Source organism: Sapajus apella, unplaced genomic scaffold (assembly GCF_009761245.1).
Source record: "Sapajus apella isolate SASKATOON/1434 unplaced genomic scaffold, GSC_monkey_1.0 scaffold6, whole genome shotgun sequence".
In the NCBI taxonomy this organism is placed as follows: Eukaryota; Metazoa; Chordata; class Mammalia; order Primates; family Cebidae; genus Sapajus; species Sapajus apella.
In genome coordinates, this window is record NW_022436946.1 from 11928620 (window position 1) to 11954501 (window position 25882).

Sequence of the window (25882 nt, forward strand, 5' to 3'; positions counted from 1 at the left end):
TATTCTTATGGAGGCTGGGCTCTACCCAATTGTTCCTTGAGAGCGAGAGCCTTCCTTGATCAGGTGTCAAGGCAGATGTGCCTACCCATCTGAAAGCCCAGGGGGCCTGAGCAAGGAGCCTCACTGCTCCAGGCTAGGGAGAGAGACCATAAAGGGTCACGGTATCACAAAGGACAGTGGGAAAAGCACTCTGGTCCAACTCCCTCCCATAGTTTAGCTCTGAACAGAAGTAGGGGATAATCCTGGGCATGATATTTGGCTCTCTCCGAAGCTTAGTTTCTATCCACCAGATACTAGGAAGGTTCTGACCTCCCCAGCCTCCTTCAAAAGAATGAGAGGGCCAGGCTTGGAGGCTCATGCCTATAATCCCAGCACTATGGGAGGCTGAGGCAGGAGGATTACCTGAGGTCAGAAGTTCAAGACCAGCCTGACCAACACAGCAAAATGCTATCTCTACTAAAAATGCAAAATTAGGCAGGTGTGGTGGTGTATGCCTATAATCCCAGCTACTCAGGAGGCTGAGGCAGGAAAATCTCTTGAACCCAGGAGGCAGAGGTTCTGGTGAGCCGAGATCACGCCATTGCACTCCAGCCTGGGCAACAAGAGCAAAACTCTCATCTCAAAAAAGGATGAGAGGAACAACTTGCAGAGGAGATATGTAAAAGCTTTGAAAGGGACAGCACAGTGAGAAGAGCAGCAGTCTAGGGAAACAAACCCTTTTCTTTTGTCCTGGCTCAGACACTTGTGTTCCCTACAAGTCTCAGTTGTTTTGCTTGCAGGATGGGGATATCTCCACCACCTCTTCAAATTCTAACAGCTTCCACTTTCAGATGTGTGGCTGGCAACGTCAGCAGCCTTCTCCTTAGTGACCAGAGTCCAATTTATTTTGCCCAACAGCATGGTCAGCTCCAAGTGGTAGTAGGATTGGTGTGAGCCTTTCCCAACTATCCTGTTTTCCACTTTTCCTGCCTCCCTTATAACCTCAGAAGAACTTTTGCTTTACCAACGAAAAGGACCAGACCTGTTTAGTTGGCTCTGCCCTTCTGCCTTCAGTCTTTCGGACTTCTTTCTGGATGGAGATGTGATATCTGAAGCTGCAACAGCCATTTTGTGCACAAAGAGTCAGATATAATGGAAGGCCAAGAGAATCCTGGCGATATCAGTGCCGAAAGCTGACCTCCAGACAGCCTTGAGGAAAATGACCCCATCTCATTTAAACCACTGCTAGGCTTTCCCTTGCTGACAACTGAACACATTTGTAAGTCACATACTCCACTAAGGCCTATTTCCAGAGAAGAGGCAATATTCAAGTATGACATATGTGTCCTCTGTCCCAATACATTTCCCAAGGGTGAAAGGTGAAATAAACAGGAACAACAATTCCTATTCTAACATGTCTAAATGGCAGATATTCAACAAATATGCATTGAAGAAAAAGAAAACAATTTTCAAGTCAGACCTATATTTGAACCTCTATCATATATTAGCTGTGGGACCTCAAGCAAATGATTTTATCACTCAAGACTCAGTGCTCTTATCATTAGAGTGCAGATTATATTAGTACCTATTGTACTTGCAGTAAACATTAGTAAGACAATGCATGCCAAGCTATTAGTATAATTCCTGGTGTAGAACAATGCTCCATAATTGGTAACTCATTACTGGGGGTCACTTGTGTTGCACCAGCAGCCATGGGCATAAGGATGATGGAGTTCAGGGTCTGGATGGGACAGCCTACAAGTAAATCGGTAATTTATGGAGGCAGGTCGAAGCTATAATATACATCTGCATGCTCAAGGGGTGAAAAGAAACCCAAAGCCCCATGTCTAAGGTCCCATACCTTGTAAACGCCACAGATATCTCAGGTCTCCTCCCTATCTTATCAAAGTTACCAACCATTTAATTTAAAACTTCAACTCTTTATCTTACACACAAAATTAAAGGACAACAAAATGGTCAGAAGACAGTCAGACACAAAGACAAGAATCCTACCACAGATCTTCAGATTGGTTATGGCAGCTGCACACACCTGAGCTAGCCTCCCTTCTCTGGGTCCTATGGGTCGTGATCATTCCTTTAGAGAGGGTGCATCAATTAGGGTGTGTTCAGCTGCAAGTAACAGAAAGTCCAATTCCCTGAGTGGCCTAAACAAGGAGGCAGACTGGCTCCAGGTTTAGGTGATTCAGTGCTCCCTTTACACAGCCAGGAGGACCTTTTTATCTTTCTTCGGATCCACCATGTGTCAGCTTGATTCCCTGGCTGGCTCTTCTCACAGCTGCAAACAGCTATAGCTGCTCCAAGCATCATTTGAATATGAAACGTTTCGGTGGAAGAAAGGACTTCACTTTCACAAGACTGAGAGGGTACCCCCCTCATATTCTGATGCCAGGCAAGCCCGTGGCCAGCCTCCTTGGAAGCACAGGGCTGATAATGAAGGCAGGTCCTATACCTGGTATGGGGGTCAGGAGCAGTTGGATGTTGGGTAGGCAAGTAATTGTTTCTTCATTGGAAAAGGATGAAAGGCCTGGAGAATTTAAAATGCCAATAATTAACTCCTAAACTAAGAATGCACCTGAATATTTTCTGGTTAAAAATAAAACCACAGCATTATCTTCAGGGAGGTATGTGTTGCAGTACTACTGGAAATGTGATGTCCTCTGTCCCACCCACCCATAGCTCCATCAACAGCCACCCTCATCCATGGACTGCCTCGAGAGAGGCCAGCTCAAAGAAATTTGAGTCTATAAGTAAAAATGGAAACAGAACACACTGTTAGAGCAGCATTAGATCCCAGTTCCCTTTTTTCAGACGCCAGAATTTATTTTAAAGAACACTTAAGACTGCCATAGTCAAGTTTTCCAGATCTTGCCTGCCCAGGCAGATTTGCCTATAATTCCCAATGACCAATTAGGTCCCTTTATAGTCACAGGACTAAGAAATAATGCTACTTAAATCCAGAGTCTTATCTGCGCTTTCTTCCTGGTACCCTTGTTTCCTATCTAAAAATCACACTTTGAAACCCAGCACAGGAGGGGGAAATCCTTAATCATGCTGCAGACTGCCGGAAAACTGTGAGCCTGTTTACTAGAGTGACATTTCATTCACGATTTGTTGTACATTCTGCAAACTGCCGTCTTACTTTCTTATGTAATCTTCATAAGAACCCAGCAAGGACTACATTGTTTAGGGAGGTGGGGGATATTCATTCCATAGCTATGAGGTTGGTAGAAGTATAATAAAAGTAGTTATTTTTCATTAAAAGTATATTAACATGAAATGGGTTTGCTAATGTTTTTAATAATTTTAAACATTTTGTTTTAGTTTCTAATATGGTAAATCGATATAATCCAAATTTTAAATAGAAGCTCTGTGGGATAAATAATTTTTAAAAACGTGCAGGGTCTTGAGACCAAAGAGTTTGAGAAGTGCTCCCTCAGTCCACATCAGTAACGCACCGAGGGTTCTGAGAGCGAGCCCCGTGGGTGGGAGCTGCCCTCCTGCCCCAATGCAGGGGAGACACAAAGGAGCAAGGCCCTTCCCTGGACAGACCCACAGTGGACATATGCTGAGCACTCACAGGGGAGGTGGAGGCCACCTCTGTGGCCTGCAATGGGGTCTCGCCAAACTTACCATGCTGGGGAAACAGAAGCACCTCCCCACCTTCCTGTTTCCATCTCCGTTTATAGAAACTGACAGGCAAAATGACCAGCTCGAGGCCCCAACAGGCATATGAGGAAAAACCAGGACTTGGCCTGTGTATTATGATGACCTCTTGCTTTCTCTTCAGCAAGTGACGAGCTCTTTGAGAGGAGAGAGCGTGTCCTGTTCCTCACTGCCTTTCCAGCACGCACCACGCTGCGTGTTTGGCTCTGACTCCAAACCCGGGCCACCTGCTCCCCGTTGCCAATTGCCTGATCCACGTGAGCTCAGTCCCCACCCTGTCTTCCTACTCAGCATCACACTCTCCAGACCCCACCGATAGAGATGTCAACATGCAGAACTGAGCGCAGTGAGGCCATTATCTCGAGCAAACATTCGTTAAGAACATCCTCTGCACTGGATGCCTGGGCATGCGCACCTTTAACAACTTTTTTTTTTTCTTAAACCCTCCTGTTGACTGTAAATTACATCTGTTTATTACCTCTGAAATGCACGAATGCTACCCTCCCCATTTTCAGCAAAGGTGGTGTTGCTGGCCTGTTCTTCCATACCCAGCTTTATTTCAGAGTTGGGGGTAAATCCAGCAGCCCTCCCACCTAATCAGTCCTCTGTGTTCAGCCCTCTCCTTCTGCCCCTCCCACTCTGGGATCCCTTCTCCCCCCACCCCCAAGCACAGCTGGACCCAGTTTCCTGGCTTCTGTCCCACCAACAGCCTCTGAAATATGCATACAAAACCCCTTTTGTTTTAGAAGGTTTTTCTTCCAGCTGGTCAATACAGAAAAACAAAACAGGATTTATAAAATAAAGCACACCACAGGGCAGTTACAGTTTCAGGAAAAACAAAAACATTATTTTAAATAGAACAATTCTCTCTGGACTTCATTAAATTGAAAATTAGTTTAGGTCTGCTCTCACTTAAATATTCTAGAAGCATTCCTTTAGGCCTAAAAATGAGCCCTATCCTAAATCTTCTCTCAGTAATTCTTCAGTTTTGCTCACCTTAACCCTTATTAAAAAACCATATGAATTGTTAACCGGCCTTTTCCCTTGCTCAAGTCAGCAGAAGGTGGAGAAGTAAGAGTTAGTTATTTAATTACATAATTACTCAGGTTTCCCCAGTGGGTATTCACATCAATTCCAGACTAGAGTCTGCTTTATCTTAAAGTTTCCTCCTGCCTTACAGAGAGGTAAAGTCAATTTAGGTCATTTCCTGGCAAAGTTGGGGATATACACTAATCTTAATAGCTCTAATAATTCATGACACTCCCCTCAGTCTGAATATAGAACAAACCTCTTTTAAAAGTACTAGCTCCTTGGAAATTCCATGTAAAGCTGTTTCGATACAAGGTGGTCTAATCTATAATCCTTTATTGATAAACTGCACTTGTGAGTGGGCAATGGCAAAATATAGCAGATTTTCTAGGTTTTTTTCAACAATGGTGCTTCATCAAGTCATTTACTACATGAAACTTAATTGTATGTATCTCAGTTCTTCCCATAAATTACAAATAATAAAAAAAACTTCTGTATTAAGTCAAATAATCGGAGAGCTAATACCCCATAGTGAATTAAGAAGGTGATCTTAGGGGTCCAGCAGCCCTGGCTCTGCCCTGGACTGGCACAAGGAGCGAGGCCAGCTGCAATAGCCTCTCCAACCTCAGTGTGCCCACTGTCTCACACAAGAGTGCTGTCAAGATTAAGTGAGGCCAGCATATATATAGTAAAAGTCCCTGACACTTGGTAAAGGTTTGAAAATGTTAACTTGTGTTCTCATGTGTCCCAAATTCAGATGGGAAATGTGAATTATAAGGCCATTAAATACATCAAGAAGCATTATATTAATGGAGTATGGACTATAGAATAGGTAAAAGGAGATCTCCTGTATCACATGTATCAGACTTCAGAAAGATACATCAGGGAATTATGTAATTACATAATCCTACTGATTTACATACAATTCGACTATACATAAATATGCAGCAAAATATACAAAATTATAAAATACTTAAACAAAAGTTTCCAAGAAAACAAAATATGATTCTAGTCTGCACCCAGCCTTCTCCCAGAAGTCCTAGAGGGTGAAAAAGAAAGATATAAATACCTCTATGGAGCTACTGACATCACTAAATTGATGAGCTCAGGTCCCTCTCCATCTCTTGGATTCCATTTGTATAACTCATCAATATAAACAATTTCACAGAGGCATAGTTTGAAATAAAAGCAGGAAATTTGGGACTATCTTGCCTTAAAGGCACAGTTTTATGATGAAAACAATTTATAGAATAATCCACACAGCAAAAATCCAATCTTCATTCCATTCAAAAGGGATGAAAAGGCTGGATGCTGTGGCTCACACCTGTGATCCCAGCACTTTGGAAGGCTGAAGTTGGAGGATCATTTGAGGCCAGGAGTTCAAGACCAGCCTGGCCAACATGGCAAAACCCTGTCTCTACTAAAAATACAACAATTAGCTGGGTGTGGTGGTGGATACCTGTAATCCAAGCTACTCTGGAGGCTGAGGCAGGAGAATTGCTTGAACCCAGGAACAGAGGTTGCAGTGAGCCCAGATTGTACCACTGTACTCCCGCCTGGCCAACAGAGTGATTGAGACTCTGTCTCAAAACAGAGCAAAACAAAACAAAACAAAAAAAAGGAATGAAGAGGCCTAAGAAAGAAAAATTCATGATTGGATTTGTTAGTCATGTTGTTCAAGTAAAGAGACCACCAGGCCGGCTTTGTGTGAGCAACATGGCTGTTTATTCACCTGGGTGCGGGTGGGCTGAGTCCGAAAAGAAAGTCAGTGGAGGGTGGTGGGATAGGAGTTGGTTTTATAGGTTGGGGCAAGTGGTCAGTTAAAGGTGATAACCTATTTTAGGGAGGGGAGGGGCATCACAGGACGCATGGTCACAAGGGTAGGGGTCATCTATTACAAACAGGCATGATCATAAGGGTGGGGAGTATCAGTTGCAAGCAGAGGGGAGGGTGAGGTAAATTACATAGTTACAGAGGTGGGGGTCCTAAGAAACCCAATATCCAGGGAGGAAACTCCACAAGGCTGAGCAGGAGCAATGATTGCAGGTTGCAGGAGGAGAGCAATTAGTTGAGGCAGCAACAAGTCGTTTCACTTCTTTCTGTGGCCACCTTGTTATCTGTGGTTACTTAAGACTTTCTGGCTCCCGGGGACAACCCAGAGGTGTATGTGCAGGTCACCAGGGCTATAATGGCCAGGCTTGGACTTGGAGGCCTGACAGGATTGTTTTTTTTTTTTTTCAGCGGATTTTTTAATGTTTAAAGCTAAGTGTTAGCAAGTCATCAACTAATGGTCATAAAAGATGAGGGGCCATGGCTTATTTCTAAACATTATTATATTTTGTCCACATCTTAAAATATCACTCAAGCCAATACCCCTTACATACTAACTTGGGTGATTTATGCACTTATTTTTTAAGTGGTGACTTCTTTAAGTGATGACTGCATCTCTTTAAAAGTGCTTTTAGGTCAGGGCTATTAACAAGGAGAGGCTTTGAAATGGAGAGCTAATTGCAGGTCTTCCTTATCAACCAGAATAGAACACGGAAACCATTAGGACTGGGTTGCAATGGGCAGACAGTCCACAGAAGCAGCTGTTTGCAAGTTTGGAAATAGAATGGAATTATCACTTAGACTATGTTAAAAGGAAACAAGAATATTCTTTGTCTTCCACGGCAGCAGGGAAAAGAAAAAGAGAAACTAGATCTTCAGAGCACCTTGATTTCTAACATGGATTTCGACAACCTCCACTGCTAAACACTAGTCCATGTGTCACTCTCTCCTTGCAAATAGATTTTTGTGGTCACCTGTTTATGGCAAGCCTGATCTTGGAAAGCTAGAACAGTTCAGGTCTCCTGCAGAACAAGCCCTTGCTCATTTACAAGGTTCCCACAGAGCCCAGCAAGACTGACAATGTATTCTCCATATTGCCTTTCACAGCTTGCTGAGATAAAGAATTCACTAAATCTGAAAATTAGCCAGGCTTGGACTAATCAAAGTATCTTAAAGTTCCCACTCCTTTTTTTTTTTTTATGGTGCAGAAGCAGCAAAACTCAACAGAGTTTGACTCAACAGAACCAAAACTCATTTACATTTGTGTGATTCTGCAGAGACAAGTCAGCTCTAGTAGAAAGGAAAGAAAGAAGGGAGGAAGAGGAGACTCAAGATGAGTTTACATCCAAGAGAGGCAGGGATGTTTGTAACCTACCTAGAATAATGTGAAGCCCCTGTCCAGCATGTTCACATCCTCCATTCATTAGCACAAACCAAAAACATGAACTGGAAATTCTACACCAGCATCCTCTGCTTGCTCCTGACAGTGGGAGGTAGCAAGGGTAGTCCAACACTTCGCCATGACATAAGAAAGGCAGGAACAATACTGTAAGGCCGGCGGCCTCGCAGAGGGTTAAACGGACACACCCATCTCTCTCCGTGCCTGGTAACTGCGTCATCACCCAAGCTTGTTATCTGGCCTTGCTGCAGGGCTTCCCCGCACCCACCTCCACATACCAGACCCAAGCCCACATTCAGCACTAAATTATGCATTCACCCCCCAGCCCGCTGTTAATATACCCTGCAGGAAAAATTTTTTAAGAAGCCCCATCAGACCCTGCCTGGTAGCAGTCTGCTCTGTATGCCCCCAGAAGGCCCGCTTACCCAAGGTCCCTCCTGCCTACCCATAACCACTAGTTCCAGACGTTTCCTGCTTCTTAATAGCCAATAAGATTGCCTTCACTTTGTTTCCCCAACAGTCAATCAAGACCCAAGGTCCCGCCTGCCTACCCATAACCACTTGCTCCAGGCATTTCCTGCTTCTTAATAGCCAATAGGATTGCCCTCACTTTGTTTCCCCAACAGCCAATCAAGACCCACTTACCCAAAGTCCCGCCCCCCCTACTAATAGCAACTAGTTTCAGGCACTTCCTGCTTCCTGACAGCCAATAAAATTGCCTTTGCTTTGTTTCCCCAATAGCCAATCAATTGCCTTCCCTTCCCATAAAACCCCATAACCTAATCAGCCAGGCGCAACTTCTTTGGCCCCTTCCTGGACCACAGAACATCGCCGGGAGCTAAATAAATTGGCTTCTCATTTTCTCATATTTGCCTCAGATTCCTTATTCTACATCGGCAATAAACCTTACAAATACTGATGAGACTCAAACTGTGTGCCAAAAACAGCTATTGGGGTATTTGCTGTCCTCATCATTTTAAATCATACAAAGTTCTTCCCAGTTGATGCAGACATATTTCCTTCTTCAGTTAAAGCCAAAAAACTGCTAGGCATGGTGGTTCACACTTGAAACTCCAGCACTTTGGGTGACTAAGGTGGGAGGATCACCTAAAGCCAGGAATCTGAGATCAGCATGGGCAACATAGCAAAACTCCATCTCTACAAAACATTTTTTAGAAATTAGCTGGGCATGGTGCCATACACCTTTGCTCCTAGCTAGCTACTTGGGAGGCTGAGGCAGGAGGCTTGCTTGAATCCAGGAGTTCCAGGTTGCAGTGAGTTATGACTGTGCTCCTATACTCCAGGCTGAGCAACATAGTGCAACTCTATTTCTAAAAAACAAAAACAAAACAACAACAAAAAACCTCTCATGTCTTGCAGAAGTCACTCGGGGTTCATAGGACAGAACTAAAGCACTAAAATAGATCAATGCAGCATAAAAGCAATTAAAATAAAACCATATGAGGAATGGGAGGCTGTTGTATGGTTCTTTCCAAGTATAAACACTGATGAATGTGGTCATGCCCTGCACAAAAAATCAGTAGGTCCCCATGTCAAGACAAGGAGGAATATGTCATTATCTGAACTGAATGAAGTGTCTGGACCAGGCAAGCAAAATGAAGCAGAGGGCCAGGCAGAGGGTCAGCCAGGGAGGAGAGAGGGTAGAACACATACAGTGACAAATGGGGTTAAAAAAAAAAAAAAGCTATTAGAGTCTTTCTGGAAAGTATAACTGGCAAGAGAAAGCAATTATACTGAAGTTGGTTCTGAAAAATCATGAAGCATGTAAGCAAAATGGCTGGGTTATGGATAGGATAATCACTGGAATTGTTCATAAAGGGGCACCTCATAATGCCAAGAAGAGGTTTGTTGCCAATGGCTGCCATTTGACAAAATAGCTCCAGGATTATCTTGTCAGATTTATCTCATCTGGACCAGCCCTGTTGCAAGTGACCTGGAAGGAAGAAATAGACAATCCTGGATTGGGGCAGGATGGGCGTGGAGGTTCTTCTGTCCTTTAGAAGTGTGGCCAAGGACTTTTCATGGAAATCTACTGAGAACTGAAACCTATGTATCTTTAGCATCCTTTGGCATAGAATATTGACCAGAGTCCTGGTTACTACCACCACTATCATCCCCCACCTCTGATCTAACATACATTAGGTGGAGCAGGGCTTTAGTTAAGTAGAGGGCACAGGATTTAAGTCTACACTAGCTGAGGTCAATGGATTGGGTGTTGGGCTTCTGGGTCTATTCTTTAAGACAAGCCTTCTCAGTCAGTAAGATATTAGAAGTCCTATTGCCAAAGCTTAGATTCCATTTTGTCACAGATTCTTTCAAATACTGCATTTTCTAAGAATTTAGGAGATGAAGGCAGTGGCTCTCTGAGACGTGATATAAAGTTGGAGAAGCAGTTTCACCCCCTCATTTATAAGCCACTGAGCTAAGAGATACAAAACTGAGTGGTTTGTGTAGCTGAGCTCCTTGAGGCTAGGGTTTGAAAACAGAAACTGCAAACAACTGCCAATGTGGTTGATGAACTTCATGATAGGATTATGTAAGGAGAATGGTGAAGACACAAAGCAGAGAAATATCATTTCTACCTAGGAGACTGAGGAAGGACTTCAGGATACCTCATCACAGTCTTCAAGGATAAGTAGGATACAAAAGTGAAAAAGGCTGGATGTTATAAGACACATAGTGGGCAATCTTGATGAAGAGAGCATCTAAGAACATGTCCCCCTAAAATTTTACCGCTCACATATGAAGGGGAGCTACTGGGATACTTATTCAAACACCTCTAGACCTACGGTTTTGGTCATGGCTTTGGCATATGGAAGAAAGAGGAGCCATGACAAGTATGCTATATTTCATCTTATGACATGGCCCAGGACATAAGAATGGTGAGGATTAGGGAATGCCTTCAGTAAAACCCTAGCCAACCAACATCATAATCACATCTTCAAGAGGAAAAGTCCCCCTGCCCAACAAAAACAAATTCTAAAATAAAAAGCTACCCTTGCTCCAAATGCATATAAGTCAACATAAAGATACAGGAAGCATAAAAAGCAAGGTAATGTGACACCCTCAAAAGAACACAATAATTCTCCACCAATAAATTCTAATCAAAAACAATTCCTTGAAATGTCAGATAAAAAATTCAAAATATTGATTTTAAAGATGCTCAATGAGATGCAAGAAAAATCTGAAAACTAATACAAGGAAATCAGAAAATCAATTCATGATATGAATGAAAAATTTACCAAGGAGATAGATATCCCAAAAAAAATTCTGTAACTGAAAAATTCATTGAAGAAATTATAAAATATATTCAAAAGCTTCAGTAATAGACTAGACCAAGCAGAAGAAGGAATCTTAGAACTTGAATGCAGGTCTTTTGAAATAATACAGTCAGGCAAAATATAAGGAAAAAAGAATGAACGAAGCCTTTGAGATATTTGGGACTACATAAAGCAACCAAATTTATGAATTATCAGTATTCCTGAGGGAAAAGACAGACCAAAGGTCTATTTAAGAAAATAATTGATGAAAATTTCCCAAGTCTGGCAAGAGATTTGGACAGATCCTCCACATACAAGAGGCCTAGCAATTCCCAGAAAAATGCATTGCAAAAAGGACTTCACTGCAGCATATTATAATTAGAGTGTCTAAAGTAAAAGTAAGCCAGGTGTGGTAGCTCATGCCTGTAATCCCAGCATTTTGGGAAGCTGAGGCAGGTGAATCACTTGAGTCAAGTAGTTTGAAACCAGCATGGGCAACATGATGAAACCCAATCTCTACCAAAACAAACAAACACAAACTAAAAAAAAATTGGCTGGGTGTGGTGACACATGCCTGTAGTCCTAGCTATAGGGAGGTTGAGGTGGGAGGATTGCTTGAACCTGGGAGGCAGAGGTTGCAGTAAGCTGAGATTGCTCCACTGCACTCCAGCCTGAGCGGCAGAGCATGACCCTGTCTCAAAAAAGTAAAAATAAAAAAATAAAGTAAAAGTGAAAGAATTTTAAAATCAGCAAGAGAAAAGCATCTAGTCACCTATAAAGAAAACCCCATCAGACTAACAGTAGATTTTTCAACAGAAGCCTCTTGGATAGAAGAGAACTAAATGACATTTTCGAAATGCTGAAAGACAAAGGAAAAAAAAATTCGACCAAGAATTTTATATTCAGCAACTGTAAGCTTCATAAATGAAGGAGAAATAAATTATTTCCCAGATAAGCAAATGCTGAGAGAATTTATCATCCTTAGATTGGGCCTACAAGCAATGCTCAAGGGAGTTTTAAACATGGAAATAAAAGGCTGATATTCACCATTATGAAAACACAAAAGTATAGAGAGCCAGAATAGCCCACCCTCTCTACTCAACAACTGCAGAATATTCTAAATGTTCTTGATTGGTAGTCTCCAAGTCTTATGTTATTACTTGGTTGAAAAACCAGTGGATAACCACGATGGATTCAGTGATGATGAATGGCAACTGTACTTGGTCATACGGTCATATTTTTCACCAAATCTGTCACTATTAGGGAACATCCTAAATTGGATTTTGCTTATGAAGCAAAAAGGGCATAGGGAGGATGATTCTAAGACGGAGCCTGAGCTCAATGGCTTCTTGAGTGTAAGGATACCATAGTAGCCCACTAATTCATAGATTTATTCAACCCTGAAAAGATGCATGTAAGAAGGCCTTGTAGTTTAAGAAAAGGGAAAAGAGGAGCAAAGATAGCAAGGTTGCAGGCTCCTCAAGGAGGAAGATAAGGACCCTTAAAACTTACCCCAAAATCAAAAGCAAGACTAAGGGCAGGAGGGTGGAAAGATTTTCAAGTGACTAGCCACTAATAAAGCCAGGAAATATTCCACAGTACATATTCCCTGGACCTCGCTCCCTCCCTGACATTGAATCTCAATGGGCTCTGCATTAATTCCTACCCTTGTTGCTCACCACATCAACAACGTGAGCGCTTGATCAGTGACAAAGCCTTCGGCACAAATAAGCAATGTCTCTTGACCTCCTTAATTCCATCTAAAATACTTAATCATCATTGTCTCTCTTAGAATGCTCTGTGCATAACTGAGTCCAGTCACCAGTCACTTAATCATTGAAAAGTCCTTAGAGCAATCAATGGCAAAAGGAAAGATAATACAACATAGGTCTCTCAAGGATTCAATTTCAAGACAGGCTCTTCAAGGGTTCTTCTGATTTGAGCTACATTAGTAATGTACACAATTGACCAAACAATATTAGTAATTATGAAAATGGGAATATATTTAACATGAAATTAACAAATCAATGGCAAAAGAGAAAAATAGGAAAAAGAAGAACAAAGGTATTCAAGATTATATGAATGATCCCTGTAGCCCTTTCCAAAACAACAATTTAAAAAATCTTCAAATAATCACCTCTAAGAGATAATTTGTTACACAAATGAAGACTAAATCTGAATTCAAAATCAGAAGAATCCAAGAGATAGTTTATAAGCTTGGTTTATTTCCCATATATTAAATGTAAGCACAGTAGAAGAAAAAATAACATTTCCAAATTCTCCACAATGAGCAGACAAATATTTACAGTGCCTGGATTTTTTTTTTTTTTTTTTAGTAGATGCTCAAATAGAAGGATGCCACATTAAACATAACGATTTAACAGAGTAAATGCTCTCGTGGTTTAAAGTGCTTGAAAGATGAACCAAAGGATTAAAGAAGGACTGATTTACAACACAGGGGGAAAAGTCCATTACTGTATGTCTCCTCTTTATATCATTTCCTTAATGATAACATGGAATAGTAAATCAGACTGGTATTGATTCCATATCTTTTCTGCTCTAATTATGGCTTCTTATGTCTTAGAAGAGGCTTTGAGAAGCTCCTCACTATTGTGAATCACAAACTAAAATCTCTTTATCCATATGAAAGTCTATAATAAATTTACATTTGCTACCATATCACAATGTTTTCCATTTTATATATCTTCATTCTCCTCCTTCAGAATTTAAAAAAAAAAAAAAACGCCTTTTAGTGCAAGGCTCACATCTGCTGTGTCTCATTCATACGGTTCAATTCTCTGTATAAGAATGCTTGATAGATCTCATTGTGCATCTGAAATATAATAATGCCCATTCTTTTGAATACAAGATGATGATGGATCTTTGTACATTAGGATAATCTTCATCATTAGGGGAAAAACTCTGCATTGAATTGCTAATGGTGAAAATATGTAAAGACATATACATATGTATATATTCATCCATAGTATCTCATCTGGCACCCCTCCCACCAATTTTGTGAACAGTTCCCATGGGTGCGAAAGATAGTTAGCTGGCTCTGGGGTAAAGCAAAAGATCACTGAATAAAATAAAGCCAAATGAGTAAAAGGAGAACCAAAAATATGTCCTTGGACACAATAAAACCATATTCTCTCCAGCTGATCTAGCCACACACATACACACGAACACTAGACAAAGAAGGTCATTACATAATGATAAAGGGATCAATTAAGCAGGAGACTGTAACAATTCTAAATATATGTATGTGCCTAACAATTTTAAACATTCCTAGCCAGTGGGGCAGAAACCTCTTCCGGTGTTATTACCACCCTATTCTCTTCACACTGAAGACAGACCTTTTATCACAAACCCAGAACCACAGAAAACCTCAATGCTGGGTTAAACTTTGGATGAGGAAGCAACCTTTAGAGCAGAGTTTATCAAATTCTTTTACTCATATAGTCATTAAGAAAATGTTAAGATTTTGTTTTTCACATATTTTAAGTTAGCATTCAAACTTTTTCATCATAATTTTAATTTTGAAGGCTGTAATTCTGGAATACTGGAATCACTAAAATTTCAAATTAAAACATATCACTCTTGAAATATACATTGTGAATATCACAGCAAGTTGAAAAACACCTTCATCCATAAAAAAAAAAGGTGAACAAACTCTTCTTTAACAGTAAAAAAAAAGCTGTATTGTTATTTTTCTCTTTGAACTTATATTTCCATTCCCTTTCCCCCAAAAGTTTTCTCCAATATATTTTAATGCTAGAAAGGCTTTTATTAGTCTTCCTACTATACTTCTCTGTTAAGAAAATGTATAAAGTAATATTTAAAATATTTCCTGTAACCATAAGGCTTAAAAATATTCCATTTTATTCTAGCTTAAGCAATCATTACTAATGCACCAAATTGGTCCAAAAAAATTAATAATTATTTATCAAATGTTAATATGGTTAACATGGAAAATACATTTTTATTAAAAATGCATTTCTAAAGAAATGGAGTTTGTTTATATTTCCCCCAATTAGTTCATATACCTATGGACAAAAATTTTCTATTGTTATATAATAAGGTAGAATTTGGCACTAGTTACATACCCATTCTTTTTCACTTTTATAATTGCAAGCAGTAAGAAACCTTGTTTACATAAATACTAAGGGAATGAAAGAGACATTATCAAAAAAATCTCTTTGTCTATCATTTTATAGCTCCTTCAATATTGCTGAAAGCCAAGAAGTTAAAACTACCTGGCTTGAAAAATGACGTGTTTCCTGGTCCTTATAATCACTCCCTTTACCAATATGGACACTGATATTTTTATAATCCCTTGTGGGTGGGACAAGATCTCTGTACCCCAGGGCAACCCACTACTGTCAGACACTAGGTGGGTAACAGGTGTGGTCTGTCAAGCAGGAGCAAAGTGACAGCAGAAAGTGAGGTGGAAAAGGAGACATGGCAACATCAGTTTTGAAGCACATTGGTTATAAGAAAGGGAACTTATAGAAGTTGGGGGCCAGGAAATTGACTCCTTTAAATTACCCATGCCATCACAGCTCATAGAAAGTCCTCACATCCTCCTATGTGCTGGACACCCCAGCTGCACCTCTCCGCTAGACAAACATGTTGCCAGACATTCTGTTCATGTATAAGCTTTGTACACACAAAAGTGCACTTAGTTTAACACATGAGATTCCCTTACAATATGTAAACCTGTAGCAGCTACTATAGGAAAAGTAATGAATTTTTTAAAAAGATAGAAACATAAATTTTGTTCAATCTACTTAATAAGAGAGAAAATATCTAATCAATCATAGTATCCTGACAACATGGAAATCATACTCAACAAAGGGTTATAGTCCAATATATTTTATAATCTCAAAGAAAGCCCTGGAAACAGCCCAAACATTGAATCATAAGAAAACTGCTAAGTAAATTATGCTATAGCCATATAATAGAAGCATACGTAACATTTTCATTTAAAGAACATATACTGGCATTAGAAAATATTCTTCATATGGTGTTGAGTAAAAGAAACCAAGTGGGCAACAAAGTCATAAATACAATTTTATATTAATTTATAAAAATACATGTGCATAGAAAAAGACATTTAAGAAATTCTATTAAACTGTTTTCAAGTGGCCGGGCGCGGTGGCTCAAGCCTGTATCCCAGCACTTTGGGAGGCCGAGGCGGGTGGATTACGAGGTCAAGAGATCGAGACCATCCTGGTCAACATGGTGAAACCCCGTCTCTACTAAAAATACAAAAAATCAGCTGGGCATGGTGGCGTGTGCCTGTAATCCCAGCTACTCAGGAGGCTGAGGCAGGAGAATTGCCTGAACCCAGGAGGCGGAGGTTGCGGTGAGCCGAGATCGCGCCATTGCCCTCCAGCCTGGGTAACAAGAGCGAAACTCCGTCTCAAAAAAAAAAAAACAAAAAAAACAAAAAAAACTGTTTTCAGTGGTTATCCTTAGGTGATATAGTTATGGACAACTTCCTTTTTTGTTCTATAGTTCTTTCCAATTTTCCTACAGAGGGCAGGCATTTCTCATTCAATGAGAGTCGGGGGAAGGTATGGGGAGGTGAAGAAGGTGGGGAAATAGGTTCACTGCCTGGGGGCTGCTGCTTGCGGCTGCGGACTTCACAGCCTGCTAAATGATGTCCAGCCAAGGTTGCCAATCGGAGCTTAAATCCACACTACCTGGTGTAGGGCTACATCCTCTTCAGAGGGAATACATTTTTCTTTCTACTCCTTCGTGTAAGGTTTGGTCATGTCTCTACCTGACCAATTTGATCCTTTTACCATGGACTTCCATGGCTGGTTCCTTTAGGTCACTGATGTCATTCCTGCCACAGATAGGTGGAGCTAATGCAATCAGGTTCACATAATGCTAACCTCATGAAAGACCCCAGCTCACGGGTGCTAGAAAGCCTTTAGTCAGCAAGTAAAATGCTATGCCATGGTTTGAATGTGTCCCCACCAGAATTAAGTGTTGGAAACTGAATCCCCAATGCAACAGTATTGGGAGGTCAGGCCTAATGAGAGGTAATCAGGCCATGAGGTCTCTGACCCCATGAATGGATTAATGCTGTTATCATGGGAGTGGGGGCTGTTATAAAAGGGTGTGTTCAGTCCCCTTCTCTCCTCTGTTCTAGCCTCTTTTTGTCCTTCTAACCTTTGAAATGACGAAGGAAGAAGGCCCTCACTAGATGTGGCCCCTTGATCTTGGACTTCTCAGCCTCCAGAACCATGAACCGATAAATTTCTGTTCATCATAAATGACCCAGTTGGTAGCATTCTGTTACAGCAGCACAAAACAAACGAAGACACGCTGTAAGCCAACGTGGTTATCTGCGGCTTCGGGAAAATACAGTGGACAATTTTGACTTCTGTGATATTATTCAATGTCCATCTCCTACCTCAGTACATGTGGAGGAATCTTGACAATGGTATCCAGACCACCCAGAGTTTCTGCAAAAGGAAAATTACAAAGTTAAAAATAAACATTTAAACACTGAGAATATACACTGTACATGAATTTCTCTGTTAGTTTCTCTTTTCCACAGGAATTCCTCTAATTATAAATTAGTCAATTCTCAATTGTCTGGAGGTAAGTCCTTCATATTTTAAAATCCTTTTTCTTGAGAGCCTCAGAGATTTCCCTGGACCTTGCAAACTACTGGGGAGTGGAAAGTTAAAAATTAGGGCACATTTCCCTATACAGATAAAGAACGAATAAATTCCTAACCTGAACCATTGAATCTAGTTACAGCCGACTAAGATACTATATTCTTGCAATAAAAATAGAGAAAAAAAAAGCTATTTCCTTGAAAATACTGTTTCAATATCCTTACACAATAACTCATACTTGTGAAAGACTTTCAAGTTCACAAAGCACTTACATAGCATCTCATTATTCTCACACACATTTGTGACATGGTATATTAAACTTTTTTAAAAAAAATCACAGTATAGTTAGGATACCGATTGGAAGGGTCACACCCAAATCTCATTAATCCAACCTGGATGGTCAATACTTCACCATTGTTTGTGGATTTTTCACACTATTGCTGCCTCCAATTTTAGCAATAATGAAAAACTCACCAGTCTCTTCCCCAAAAAACTGTTCTGTTTCAATCATTCCAACTTGTCTCCAGTCTTGCAGCTCAAATTGTGTTAACCCCTTTCTTAACTCCTTAGAGTCAACAAGCCCTGTCTATCTGAATTATTTTCACTGGGGAAGGAAACATCTTTTCCCACCTTGCTCAGAGATCAGAGAAAATAACAAACATGAAATATAGATGAGAGACTCAAGGCTAAGAAAGGCCTGATAGGATCTGGGCTTGATGTGGCCAATGGGGCAAAAGAGTGGATTTCAGGAAAACAATCAGAAGAACAGAAAGATGAGTTCAGCAGGGTACTTGGTACTGTGAAGGCAAGGCCAATGGAGGAAGATGAATGACTGAAGTGTCAATGCTTAAGATGAGACAGGATGTCAAGAAAGGGAAGCCCTGAGATGCAGGTACAGAAAGCAGCTCAAAGGCCGCTCAAAGGCCACACAGGCCAGCACAGTGCACCAGTTAGCATGGCAGGGACTGGTACCCAGGACAAGCTGATGCTGCTCCCCAAGGAGAGGCAGTGACACTGAACAACCAGATCAGCATGGCTTTCCCACAGGACAGAGGGAAATGTAGCCAACTAAGGCTGTGTAACAGTGCCCAGCTCTGCAAGGCTAAGAGCGAGCTAGAAGAAAAGGAAAAGCGAAAAGGCAGTCACACAGCAGCCACCATGAACCTATGCATTTAAGTGCAGTAAGACTCCCAGGCACGTGAGATAAGTGTGGAAACCAAGGCGGAGAGCATCCAAAGGTCAAGGAGAAAACAGCCTGCAGCTTTGCTATAAGCACTCAGGACAGAATGGTAGCTGGGGAGAGGGCACCATGGAAGCATCAACAAGGAAAGCAAAGAGAACCAGGTTCCAGTCCCAGCTCCACTCCAGCTTGTGACACTGTGGGATGGGAACAGGTCACTTATCCTCTGTAAGTTTCAGTTTCCTCATCTTTAGAAAGAAGTCAATGACAGCTTCCTCCTGAGATGCATGTGAGGCGCTGATAGGATCATGATCATAAAGGGCCTGATACAGTCCTTAGATGCCAGTGCCAATTCCTGTCTCCTTTCTTTGATTCTCTCACTAAATACCAGACCAGGTCCTAGAGTAGGGACCCAGTGGTGAGAACAGACATGGTCTATTAATTCATGGATGCACATTCTCATTTCGAAGTATGATAAATGCCAAGAAGGAAAATATAGGGAATTGGGCAAAAGTGAAATAGGAGGTCCTACTGTGGACTGTGAGGTCACATTTTCCTGCTGGGGGTGATGAGACCAAAAATGATTTATTTAAAACAGATAAGGAGGGGGCACTCCAAGTGGAGGGAATAGTAAGTTTGAAATGCTTAGAGAACCCAACATCTTTCCCGACTCTCTCCTGCCACTCGGGTCCAAGCTGCCACCTTCTCTCACCTGTACCAGCCCCTGTCCTGGGCTCCCAGATTTGGGGCTTGCCCTGGAAGCTGCAGTCTCTGCTTAACACAGTAGCCTGAGAGACCCCGTCAAGACCCAAATGAGAGCACTTCTGTCCTCCACTCCAATGACTCCCATCTCATCCGTAGAGAGCCCAATAGGGACTTTCATGATCTCAGTCCTCGTTTCCTACTTCTCTCCCCTCGCTCCAGCCCCCTGGCCTCTTTGCTCTTTCCTGAAGCCATCAGATATTTTCCCAACTAGCAACCTCCCTTTTGGTATATTTTGGTAAATATCCCTGAATACCCTATTTAAATGGCAACTCCCCCTTTACTCCAGGCACCTGCTACCTTCTTCACTGTTTTATGTTTTCCCTTAGCTCTTATCACTCTCTTTGTTGTCATGTATATTTTATTTATTTAGCTTGATTATTGGCTATCATCCCTCCAAGAGTCTGTAAACTCTAATCACAGAGGACAGGATCATTTTGCCTGTTTTGCTCACCGTGTTATCTCTAATACTTAGAACAGTACCTGGCACACAGTAGGTAACCACGAACTATTTGCTGAATGAATGATGTAAGAGGGAGCACAGCCCATCTGAGTAACTGAAAGGTCAGTGTGGCTGAAATTCAGAGAGGAAGGAGGAGGGTGGCATAGGACAAGGCTGAGGGGCAGGTGGGAGCCAGGCCATGTAGGGCTGGATGGAACACACTGGGGACTTTTGTTTTCATCCTAATGGGATGCCATTCAGTGTTTCAACATGGCATATCATGGAACGATTGGGGTTTCCAGGGTGACACTACGTGGGGAAAAAGAAGTAGAGCAAACAAGGAGGGAGTAGTTAGGAGGGTGTTGCAGAAGTCCAGTAAAAAGGGAAGGTAGCTTATTCTGGACAGCTAGCAACAGAGGTGGAAAGAAGTGGACAGGCTTGAGATATATTTAGGAGGTAAAAATGAGCAGAGCTTGGGTGATGGACTAGGTAAGATGGCAAATTACAGAAATGTATCAAGGACGACTCTGGATTTCAGGTTAATGCAACTGGATAGGTGATGGCATCAACTGATCATTTAGAAACACTAGAGGTGAGTGAGGTCTGGCAGTGAGGTGGACGTGGGGAAGAGCACACGGTCACTCTGAGCCTTATTGAGCTGAGTGCCTGCGAGACATCCAGATGGAGATGTTCAGTAGGTAGCTATGTTGCAGGGTGCGGGTTTCAGACCACCAGTGTGGACTAGTTATACAAACACTAGCATCACATTCTCAGAAATGGAGCTGAAGCTGTCCGTATATGTGTGTTCAACTGTAGAAGAGCTGGGAGTAAGAGATGAGGGCTCAAAGCTAACCCTTGAGAAACTCAAATATTTACAACTGGGGAGAGAATCTGGAGCTGGCAAAGGAGACAGAGTAGGTCAAGAACCAAGATGGAACTGGTAGGGTGTGGTCATAGAAGTCAAGGTAAAGCAGGTGCCCAGGTGTGTCCAGTGTCACTGGGAGGACCTGTGAGATGAGAGTGAGAATGGTCTGCCAGCCGGATGGCCATGTGTGTTACTGCTCTTCAGTAACTGCGAGTTGGTGGGATGATGGAGGTGAAAGGCAGATGACAGCGAGATGAAAAGAGAGTAGAAGGTGAGAACACAGATACAATTTCTAGACTTTTTAAGGTGTTTGGCTGTGAAGTAACAAGCTGTGGCCGAAAGAAAAAGCGGGTGGGTGATAGAGAGAAGGGTGCTGGTTAGATAGATGTTTCCTCTTCCCCTACTTGGCCTTTGTGCCTCTAGTTTCTTTCCCTGCTACCACATCCATCCTGCATAAGGCCTCTGATAGATATAAAATACTAAAAGCTTCCAAAAGGAGGACGTGACAGCTCTCCTGTTCTGCCATTTTATTTCATCCTACCACAGCCTAGCTCACAAACCCCCAGGACTGCCAGTTCCTGAAGATCTTTCTGCCTTTCCCCAAGCTAACCCTTCATCCAGTACATTCTTTTCTATTCCCTGGCCAGGCCCATTCCTCACCAACAAAAACAACCAGATAGCACTAAATAAAGAGAATATGCCTTGCTAGTTATTCTTCAGCCATTAACACTAATTTTCAGAGAAGTGTCATGACAAAGTAGATAAAGTAGAAGAAGATGCTAAAGTTAAAAAACACATGACAATATGTCATATGTGGTATGACCTCTTGCAAAAGGGAAAGACTCTAAGATGTCAACAGTGTTATCTCTGGGTAGGGAGATGGCAGATTATTTTAATTTTTTCTTTATGCTGTTCCATTATTTGCAACATTCTAAAATGAACATATATAACTCTTATAAATAGAAAAAGATTAATATTATTTAAAACTCAAACAAGTAAAGTATTGATTTACTTATTGAACAACTGCCTTCCACTATAGGTGCAGAAGCAACCAAAGAAGCATAAACAACAGTCCCTGTGCTGATGAGTTCACTACACTGCTGACAGGTATTGTTTTGACTGACCAGTATCCATTCCCCTGCCTTCTGAAGGGGCATCCTAATTTTACCTCCAGGAAATCATTTTTCCCCAGCTCTGGATTTCAGTGGAACTTGTAGCCTAGGCCTAGGCTAGTTATTCCATTCCATTCTTTGGCTAGAGGATTGGTTCAAGGATGCCCACATGAACCATCAGGACAAAGAGAACAAGGGAAACCGAGGATCAAGCAGGAGTGACTGGAAAAGTCCAACTCTCTTGATATGGTCTAAATATTGTAATGATCATCTATCTCAAAATGGTCTCAGAGAGGGATGATGCCTCTCTCCCTTGAGGGTCTCAGAGGGGGATGACCCTTCTCTCCCATGAGGGTCTGTTGGAGTCACCACTGAGGGGGTCTGTCCTGCAGACCCTGACTCAATGACAGATGAATAAACTCACTCAGACGCAGATTTTCAGTGTAAAAGCAGGCCGAGTGTTCATGGCCATTTAGAGGTACTCGAGGACAGTGCTGTAAAGAGATAACAGCCACCACAGCCCCAACAAGCTGGCCTCTCTGGCCTTTATTTAGCACACATTAAATAACAAAACCTTTGAGTCAACACCACTAGAGTGAAGAGATTAAAGGACAGGTTCTGAGGCCTAAAGCAAATACCATTAGTGGCTAATATCCCTGGTGGACCTTGCCCCAAGAGAGCCAACCAGAATGATCCAAGGTTATAGAATCACATGAGTAAACAAGTTATTCAGATAAACTCTCCCACATTTCTTAGCTATTTGCTTTTCTTATCAACTAAAGGTAAAGAGGGTAAGGCTGCCTTCAGCTGAAACTTCTACTGAAACTATGCAAACTTCTTAACTTTCCAAGAAGGTTTGTGACTGTATTCTATAACTTTCTCTAATATTTTTCCCTTAATATTTTTGCCACCACCCTGACTGAACTCCCACAGGTCTCAGAAGGGGATGACCCCTCTCTCTCATGAAGGTCTCAGTGGGGAATGACCCTGTCTTTCCTGAGGGGCTAAGTAAGGGATGACCCCTCTCCCATGAGGGTCTCAGAGGGGGATGTCCCCTCTCTACTGTGAGGCTTTCTGAGGGGGATGCCCCCTCTCATCCATGAAGGTTTCAGTGAGGAATGACCCCTTTCTCCCATGAAGGTCTCAGTGGGGAATGACCCTCCTCTCCCATGAGGGTCTCAGTGTGGAATGCCCCCTCCCTCTCATGAGAGTCTAAGTAAAGGATGATCTCTCTCCCATGAGGGTCTCAGAGGGGGATGACCCCTCTCTCCCATGAGGGTCTAAGTGGGATGACCTCTCTCTCCCATGATGGTCTAAGTGGGGGATGACCCCTTGCTCCTATGAGGGTCTAAGTGGGGATGACCCCTCTCTCCCATGAAGGTCTCAGTGGAGAATTACCCATCTCTCTCATGAGGGTTTAAGTGAGAGATGGCCCCCCTTTCTCATGATGACCTCAGTAGGGGTTGACCTGCTCCTCTCATGATGGTCTAAATGGGGGATGAGTCCTGTTTTCCTGAGATGGTCTAAGTTTATTGTTGCCTCTTTTCATGAGACAGTCTAAGTTGTTGATTCATGAGACCAAAACTGTGGAGACCCATGCAGAGCATGTCAGTCAAATCACAAAGAGCAGGAGAAGATCCCTGAAACGGTGTCTAACTCCTAAATCACAGATATTCTTGTAAGAGATAGTTTAGTTAAAGGAGTAAATAAATCCTGCTTTGCATAAGTCAGCTTTAACTCGTTTTTTTTTTTTTTTTTTTTTTTTTTGTCTCTTGCACCCGAGGTATTTGTCAATTTATACTGCCCATAAGAGCCTACCTGTGCACACAATCAACTATTATCCAAAGTAGTAGGTACTCGATGAGAATGAAGGCAAGGATCTGAACCCAGGCAAGTAACTGATACTATTGTGGAGCTCAGGGGATGTTTCCTAAACAAGTTGTAAATGGCAGAGTCTAAAAAGGAATTCCCTGCACAGCATGTTCAACAAAGTGCTGCAGCTGACTGCCACTAGATTGTTGAATCTTGGTTGGGGAGTGACAAGAATAGAGGCTGGGGCTAGATTCTGAAGAGCATTCTGAAGAATTTATGTTTTAATCTAGAAATGAATTATGGGGGTTGAAGAGTGACAGGTATTTTGCAATCTAAACAGCGATGGGCAGTGGAAATAGACTCAAGTGGGAAAGACAAGAGGAAAACCTACCTCCATGCCTTTGTTCATGTTTCCAGTATGCCCTTCTAACAAACTCCTTATAGGGGACATTTTATTCATCCATATATCCCAAGCTCAGTACCAGGGAGGTCTTAATCAATGTTTGCTAAATAAAGATGCGAAGGAAAGAAGGAGCCCACAGCCTCCCCATTCCTCAAGTGAAATCTACTTCAAAAGCCCCACCAGCTCATACCAATTCCCCCCCAACTCGTGGACCCCCATATCTATCCTCCCTTCTTTGACTTGTTTTCCTGGTTTTCTCAATCCAACTGCATAATGAATGCCCTGTACTATTATTTAACTACTTCATGCACTTCTGTCTTGTCTTGCTAATTATGGAACAATCACTGGAAAAGGAAGCACATCCACTCAGGCTGATTTCTCCCCGGCTAGACTCAAGAAATCTACCTGCCTCAAGGCTCAGCTTCCCCATAGATTTAAAGAACCTAAACTCAGCAACCTTGTGGTTTAACTTAATAAGATGTTGAATGTCAGTATTCAAAGTTATTAAAATACTAGATTGCACTCCTCCTCCCTGTTTATCTAAATCTGCTTAATTTGTAGCAAAATAATAACGTATACTAGGAATGGCATTTTTAAAGCACAATTGGGCCCTGCTTTATCATATTACCCAGCCATCTGTGACCCTTCATTAGAGGCATTTTGGAATCTAGCTTCGAAGCACTCTGCTGAGTGACAATGGCAACGCAAAAATAGTACTGTGGCTTTAAGAGCCTTGCTGCTCTCTCATATATCTGGTCCATTTTTCTTTCACAGTAAACTAAAAAGGTCAAGTGCTGGTTCTACCTACAAAACAAACTTCCTAGACGGTATTCTAGATAATTTTATGATGATACGCACAGGTTTAACAAAATGATGTTGCTATAATTGTCTGTACACACACCCAAACATATGTGAATTAAGACCATCTACATGTTAAGAGTCACCTAAACCACTCACAGAATTTTACATTTAGTGGAATGCCTGCTAAAGGCTCTTCACTATTTCAGGCTACATCACAGCATACACAGTGTCATGACAGAGAGTGATGGTTCTTGGTTGCAAGGGAAAAGGAGTCAATTTCATTTTTCAATTGAGTGGCAACTGAGGCATCGCATCAGGCTCCGGCGAGGCAAAGCGAGGAGCCCACAAAGCTATGCTGGATTCTTCTTGGCCTTTCCTTTTAAAAAGCATCACTATCACCCAAAGTATGCTTCTGATCTCTTTGTATTACCATCCTGACAATTTTGATGCCCAAATCCCCGCCTAATTGAAACGTCTTTTCGTTTTTTCCGCTGCTGAGTTCTGCAACCTGAGTCTGACGAGAAACATAAATTTGCTCCCTGGAACTTATTTCAATGCTAGCACAGCTCACAAACCTGAAATCCCACCTGTCTGAAGGGCAGACCACAACAGAACTGCAGAGGTAACATGATATCTGCCCGTATGTTATTTTTCATGTGCAGTAA

At 41.8% G+C, this 25882-nt stretch overlaps 1 protein-coding gene across 2 annotated transcripts in view; it reads right to left on the reverse strand.

Annotated features, from left to right (window-relative positions):
- Nucleotides 1-25882, reverse strand: part of ARFGEF3 (ARFGEF family member 3) — a 175781-nt gene that overhangs the window by 149201 nt on the left and 698 nt on the right. The window contains exon 2 of one of the 2 annotated variants that reach the window (XM_032274646.1): nt 17630-17681. In XM_032274646.1, coding sequence (XP_032130537.1) covers nt 17630-17681 — 52 coding nt within the window. Of the gene's footprint in view, nt 1-3630; nt 6024-17629; nt 17682-25882 lie in introns of those variants that run through there. The other variant, XM_032274647.1, reaches the window with a different exon arrangement.